Source organism: Aulonocara stuartgranti (assembly GCF_965226115.1).
Source record: "Aulonocara stuartgranti genome assembly, chromosome: 11".
Classification (NCBI taxonomy): Eukaryota; Metazoa; Chordata; class Actinopteri; order Cichliformes; family Cichlidae; genus Aulonocara; species Aulonocara stuartgranti.
Window position 1 is genome coordinate 32,596,051 of NC_138947.1, and position 7,693 is coordinate 32,603,743.

At 38.5% G+C, this 7,693-nt stretch overlaps 1 protein-coding gene across 1 annotated transcript; it reads right to left on the bottom strand.

Moving 5' to 3' along the window:
* Nucleotides 1-3,246: 3,246 nt before the first annotated feature.
* LOC309717810 (zinc finger protein 706-like) lies at nt 3,247-7,210 on the bottom strand. Its single transcript, XM_082552669.1, has 3 exons — nt 7,088-7,210; nt 6,029-6,177; nt 3,247-4,733 (listed from the first exon to the last, which is right to left on the bottom strand). Exons 2-3 carry the CDS (start codon nt 6,161-6,163, stop codon nt 4,638-4,640), a joined length of 231 nt encoding a protein of 76 aa, XP_082408795.1. The 5' UTR covers nt 6,164-6,177; nt 7,088-7,210; the 3' UTR covers nt 3,247-4,637.
* Between the last annotated feature and the right edge of the window lie 483 nt (nt 7,211-7,693).

Sequence of the window (7,693 nt, forward strand, 5' to 3'; positions counted from 1 at the left end):
AACGTTACCATGACAACCAAAGCAAAGTAACATGGAAGTTGTAGTTCACCATTACTTCTCCAGTCTTTGTGAGGCAAATGAGTGCATATAATGTAGTCGACAAAAGCACCCTTTGAAGATTTTGCAGTTCATTATTTTACCGCTATGATACAGGCACTTGTGATTAAGCTTATTTTACTGCCTCCAGCAAGCGGAGAATTCCTCTTAATAAGACAGTTAACATCAGTGATATATCCAACATACAGATCTTTGTCTTACTGTATATCATCATTTTGTATAAGAGTAGAGACTGCAGACACCAAACACTAAGAGGAAATGTCAGTCACTGAATGACACTCAAGTAGCTATATATATATATATATATATATATATATATATATATATATATATATATATATGTACAGATCAATTTTTATTAGAAGAACCATGTCCCTCACTCAAATGCCTCTGTGATATTTCCACAAAATAAAATATTTTCAATAAGATTATTTGCTAAGGATGCTGAGGGCATCACAAACTAGAACACAGGACACGGTTACAGTATATCTTGCTTAACAGAAACTACTATTTCTGCATTCTGGTTGGTTTCCAAGGGGAGAGAGTAAAGCTATTTTTGCCCTGTCACATGTTTTCCCCTTGGGCCAAGATTTCAAGCTTGTAACCTATTTAAGAGCAGAGCACATAGTACTGGGTGTAGAAAATCATAGGCATAAATGCAAAGAAGAAAAAAGATCTTCACACTTGTCAGTTTGTGGTCCAGGAAGGGCGTAGCACCAAACCAGAGTCATTTCGCAGAAAGGGAAAAAAAATAAGATTAAGCTGAGTGATTGCTTACATGTAACCGGTTGGGTGAGTTCTCATTCAGTCCATCAACCTTATCCACAGAACTTGAATGCACATGCACAAGATGAATGGGTACACTGCAAAAAGTCAGTTGTCACAGGGTCACTCAGCTTATGTAACATCTCTGATTGAAACCTTAAAGTGCTACAATAGAGTCTGATTGGTGTAATTAAGCAATAAAAACAGAACTAAACTAGACAATTAATAAAGGGATTAAAAAAAAAAACAACTAAATTTTGATCTTGGATCTACATGTCTTATTAAAGGTAGGTACTCCTAAAAATCCTGCAGGGTATTTAGATTTCACAATGCTGACGTGGTCCTTGGTGAGTGATGTATCAAGAGTTTGTTATTTGCAGGATAATTTATCAATGAATAAATTATAAATAATGGCAAAAAAACTCAAATGATCATTAAAGACAAATTAAATGAAAATAATCCGTTTAAAGTGAAAAATACAGACTAACATTTAAGTATGTAGATTGGACAATGTGTAATATAAATCTGGAGGTGTAGTCACATACATGATACCTGTAGTAGAGTACAGTTTCACGTGGAGTTTTATACGCCTGTAACTTTGAAATTATATTTAACAAACTCTAACTTATATCACTTTAATGGCATTTCTACACATGTAGGAATGGCTATATTTTCTTCAATCAAAATGTGCTAACCTATGCATGAGCAATTGTGATATCATTGTGTAAAAAATTTATATCATACTATGAAATAACCCCAACATAAAATCAAGTCTTTTGCAGTCTCACATCTTGTATATGGTCTTTCGTGGTTGTAGTCAGGGAAGAGACAATGAGAAAAGCTGTTTTAAGGCCTTCTTCACAAAACCTGTTGGTCCAGCAGAACACCACTCTGACCCCACTATTTACTGTGCACCAGTCACAAGATAAGCTCCAGGCTTCCTCATCGGTGTATACAGAGCCAGAGGTTGCCTGAAACAATTCACTCTGTAGATGTTACACTACAGTAAATCAATAAATAACCACTCTTAGAGGAAGCAAAGAGTGTGAACTATAATAGCCTTTTCAATTTTATAGCTCTAATATTCTGCTGACATTTTCCACCCTAATTACCAACAGGATGTGTGCATTAACAAGGAAGTATGAATACAAAAAAAACAAACAAACAAAAAAGCCCACCTGTGTACCAATTTATGTAACATTCCCATTAAGCAAGGAACTCATTATGCTTGTGCTACATTTCTGGTTCATAAATATAGAGATTTTACCATCAACAGTGCAGCTGAGCAGAAGATCTTTGACTCATAATGGGGTATGAGCCGAGAAGCTAATGAAACCAATTGCGCAGATTAAATTTGTTGGTGTTACCTGAAACAGATGGAAGAGCGGAGGCAGACGAAGAAATATACCAAAGAAATATATCAAACACACCAAATAGTCGGCAGGATTAAAATTGTAGAAACTGTCCAATCATGTTGATTGCCCATAATAACGAGGAAGGAATAACAGCTAAGAAAAGGATGAAGAGTGGAAAGGCAGCTGATCCAGATGACACACCTGTGGAGGGTTGGAGATGTCTAGAAGAAAGATCATTGGACTTTTTAACCAGATTGTTTACTACAGACGATGCCTGAAAAATGGGGAAGAAACGTGCTGGCAAAGTATGTAAGGGGTGGTGCAGGACAGGTATGAGGGCAGTGAGATAGTGGTGAGCTCATTCTTGTTTGCAAGGTCAGATTGGAGTCTCTGTGGACTATGACGTTTACACATGACTTTGTGATCTGTAGCGAGCATAGAGAGCAGGTGGACAAGCTGTTTTCTTCCACCTACTCGGCGGAGTATTCTTCTAGAGCGAATACGAGGGATACAGACAGAAAAGTGAAGTTCCAAGGAGTAGAGGTACTGACGATGGGTAAATATAAATACATGAGATGAACATTTTGAAGCAAAAGCGACACAAAAGAGATGAAGAAGAGAGTGTAGGGAGGGTGGGGTGAGTGTCAGAGGTGAAATGTTAAAGGGAATGTTTACAAGATGATAGGGAGACCTGCTATGATGTATGATTTTGAGACAGTGGCACTTACAGAAAGGCAGGAGGCCAAGTGATTGACCAGATTGGAAAAAATATGAAGGACATCTCAAGGTCAGATGGCTTGGACATGTACAGAAGACAGACGGTGGAGATACCGGACAAACAATACTGAATTTGGAGCTGTCGGTTAAGAGGAAGCCCACAGTAGGTCATGCAGATGGTTGGAGTAACAGAAAATGATGGAAGGAACAAGATGAGATGGAGCAGATGCTGTGGTGACCCCTAAGAGGAGCGGCAGAAAAAAAAGAAGCTGAGCTTCCATTAAGTTTCCACCTACTGTAGGGGAACCTAAGGCAGAATTTAGCAACTTTCAAAGTTAAAAACACAACTTGGTAATATTAATATAAAATAACTTTATTCAAAGGCTATACATTACATTTTGTGGACAAAGATATGATTATTACAAAAAGTAAAAACATGGCTGGTTGTCAGTCCAGACTTTAGCAGTGTTACAATGTCAGTGGTTAATGACCAACAGGTCCAAATGTATTGAAAATAGTTCCTTCCAATGAATTAAAACTGTCTTTGCCTGCTATGATCAACTTATATAAAATAAGGTAAAGTAAGATGATGTACGGTGTAATTTAGTTTAGACTTTGCAGGTTCAGAGCTGAAACAAACCAAAGAGCACGAGACTGCACTTGGGATTGTTTTCACATACACCATAGAGATGACAGTGAGACAAGTTACACTGCAGAATACATACAATAGCTGTGCACAATTATGTCACATGTATTACTACAATGACCAACTCTGGGGACAGGAGTTCATTAGTGTTGTCATTTACAACACCCAGTGCAAACCTATTTTCAGTTGACATACCTCTTATAATAGGATCAAAGGTAAATATCCAGATGTTTACTGCAGCAGCAGAGTAGGAACATGGAAAGCTTTGCAGTGATCAGACGTGTAGTGCCCTGTCTGCAGAGCTTTTACAAATTTTGCACATGACAAAAACTTATTTGACACAAACAAAATTTGTTTCATGATAATCTGAGGGGTAAATGCAATGCACAATTTCAGCAACTGTGCAGGACAGTGCATTTGACACATTTTTCACTTCAACAACAATAGACTCATTAAAAAATAATGGTACCAAGCCAAAAAATGTGTTTATATATATATATAGATATATATAATCAGTGCAGATTAGAAGTAAATCTGAATCTAATAGAAAGAACACAGCATTAGTGGTTATGAATGTGACTTTGCAAGGACATTAATGAACTCTAGTCACATTCTGTATAACTATTATTTTGACATCAACCCTTCTGCATCACAAATCCATCTCAGTCAAAACCCATAATGGATTTCACATTACACTGGATTTGGCAGATAACTTCCAATTATCATCATCATCATCTTTGTTCATTTGAGCCAGTGCCAATTCATCTTGTATTCAAAGCTTGCTGTGAAACAGTGGGAGACCTGAGATGGTGGTGGAGCCCATGGACAAGCTAGTCTTGTGAGCATAACATTTTGAAATGATCAGATTTTGCAAATATTGCATACAATCAAAAGTGGAACACATACATTTATGCCAAGAGAGGGTAGCTGTCTTCAGTCCAATTGATTGTGTAAAATCCCTACATAAGCACACCCATACATCAGTTAATCATCATGAGCAATAACTGAAGCTGTACTGAAGATTATCTGAAACACCTCAAAATGTAGAAGCCTGTCCTGAGTTGGTTCCAACTGCCTTACAGAAAGAGGTTAATCCATTACGCCTCCACACCAACCAACTCTGGGGGCATTGGAGACTTTGGATGTTTGCTTTCAAAGTGCTGCTTAAAGGTCTTCGGGTCGGGCATTTGTGTCTGGTAAAGGAAAAAAAAAAAAAAAAGACGACATCAATGAGAATGACATCAGTTTACTCAGATATATCAGCAAAACCATAATATGAGACAAAAGGTGTTTCACAATATGATCTCGACTGGTTGGATATTAGATTACATTACAAACACCAGCTTGTTTAGTCATTGTTAAGGCTTTGAGCTGCTGCCGCTCTGTAATCGCTTGGATAAGTGATAAATGGCTAGAGGAAACACAGAAACTTATTTACAGGTAATACAGAAAGTCACGTTGCCTGGTGAGTTTTCCAGTTAAAACATGTAAACAGGATGTAGCATGACAGCTCATGTTTGACTTCAACCTGGTCAGTCAATCCAGGAGCAAACACAGACTGGTGAAGAGGAAAATCGCCTGGAGTTCTGACAAATTTCAAAAGCAGTCCGATTCTGGACAAGCACTGAAGAGAACATGACTGTGAAATGGTCTCAGAGACAGAAAATCTGTTTGTCCCACTGAATGCAGGTAAAATCAAAAACAAATTGCCTGCATTTGTCGCTTCATTCTTCCAGGAAGAGCAGAAGCTGATGTCATTTATGCTAAACATTGGGCAGTGCTGTGCCAACCGAGCAGCATTGCATGCCACCACCTGTGTGTCAGATGACGGCAGTGACAAGAAAAGCTGACCGTCCTTGGCACAGGTGTGAAAAGAGAAGCAAAAGGTGTATGAGGGTATTAGAAAGGGATTTTAACCACTTTCCATCACACCTTTCTAACAATCGTAGAGATGTAGTTGAAACTTGAAGGGGGGTGGGGGGGGCTGTAAGATTACTATGACCTGTTAGCTTGGCATACTTTATCAATAAGCTGTCAATTATAAACCTGCACAAATCCATGCTGTCCAGGTAAAACAGCACTGGGATGAATCCAATCTCGGTTGTGATCTGCTTTCAGCTTGTGACTCACTTCTGTTCTACTCTTAATGTTTTATATTTGATTGTTTACAAAATATAAGAAATGCCAAGCAATTCTAACTCAGTCTAGGAAAGCTTACTGACCTAGACTTTACTGAAATGAGATCATACCTAGTAATCACATAACATGGTGAAGTTATTTAAGGTAGCTGGCTGGGAAGTATAACTTCCAACTTCAGTGTTACAGTGAAGTGTGAAATGAGATATGGTATAGGTATTGACTTAATCACATTGCAAACAATATGATCAAATCCACTGCAGTGATTTGCCAGCCTCCTGTGTAGTGAGTTCCATCCTAACTACATGGTTAAATGTTAGCTAATGCTGCTAATGTCAGCTTTAGCCCATACCCGACACACGGTGCATGTGTATACTAAAGCAGCCTTAGCTGCAGCCTTCTGGTCATGGCCTTTACTCTTCTTGATCTCTGCCTGCTTTTTGGCGTTTTTCTGCTGGGACTGGAACTTTTGGTGCCCACGGGCCATTTCTGATGTTCCACCTGCCAAAAATATACAACAATTTAATCAACACAGCACTAGCAAGAAGATGACAAGCCTCTAATACAATGACTTTAGGGAAGGTGAAGGGAAATGCAAGGCACCAAGGGAATAAAAGCCACACCATCCTGAAATGCAGAGAAGTGACAGCAGCTGAGGGTTTGGCTTAAGCACTATTAATTATTTACAGCTGAAGCATACCTGTCTCCTAACTTAACTAGACTTCAAAACGTGCAAGGCAGCAGCGGCTGTGAAACGCCGTTTGGAACTAGGCTAACTGTTGCTTTTTGGGTCACATGCATCAGGCAATTATCTCGGAAATTTCCCCAAAGAAAATCTAAATGCTCATTTTCAAAGTTATTATAGACAGACTATAAGATTTAGGTCAGTATTGTAGGGACTGTATGAACTCTGTTTCTGAGCGACATTTTTAAAGCCGAACTCGTTTACTATCATCAAACCAGAATCAGTCAGCTATTCGAATAATAAGCACGTCACAAAATAAGTGTTGATGTCTCTTTTCAGTTGCCACATTGCATTACCTTAATCAGCAAATATTTAAGTTAAAATATCGTCCACCACTGACCACCGTGGGTGATGTAAGGACAGTCCTCGCCATGCAGTGCCCATTCAAGGCTAACGTTATTTGAAAATGCTGCTTTAGTCTTAACAACTTCAACTACCGTTTTTCTCACTTCGGAGACATCTTGATAACACTAAAATAACTTTTTTTTTTTTTAGAAAAAAAATGTAACCATACATTTCTTTTCGTACTAATTCAGAGACACTAGCATTCAGTTAGCCGGTTGCTATCAGGTAGCTTGGATAATACATTGACACATACAATGAACACGACTTTAAGTAGACACTGAGCACTAAAACGTACTACTAGGCGTTTTGTAAATACCTTACCAGTTAAAAAAAGTACTTGTATCAGTGAAGACAATCACTAAACTGAAGCAGCACTACGCTGAGTCCTCTGGAACTCTCGCCTATCCCTGCCGTTTGGCGTCACCGCACTAGTGCGCATGCCCAAACCATGAACTATGATGCATTCAAAGATTTCCAGTAAACCCCAAATCATGACAGTTCTACACGAATCAAGTTGGGGGCTTTACTGACAGCACATGAAGGCTCCATCTTTCTTTACAGGAGGAACATTTCCCAGGAAGAAAAATTGGCGTAATAAAACGTAAAGTAGTTATTTAACCACAAAAATACATTTCCGAACGAAACAACAAGAATAGCAAAACACCTTTGAACTCAGCAAATGCATAACAGTTTTCCCTTCAAGGTGCAAGACAAATGCATGCCACAAGGTGTCGCGATACAACACGAAGGAACAGCCACCATAGTTTTCTCTTACGCCAATTAACAATTAAGATGATATTCATAAGCTTTCGTAAAATACATTTTATGACACCGTTAATATCACCAATATAGCCAATTAAAATATCAAATTGAGTTGGAAGAGCGTGTGTTTTCGTTTTTTTCTGTTTTGCTGCTCACGGGCTTGTT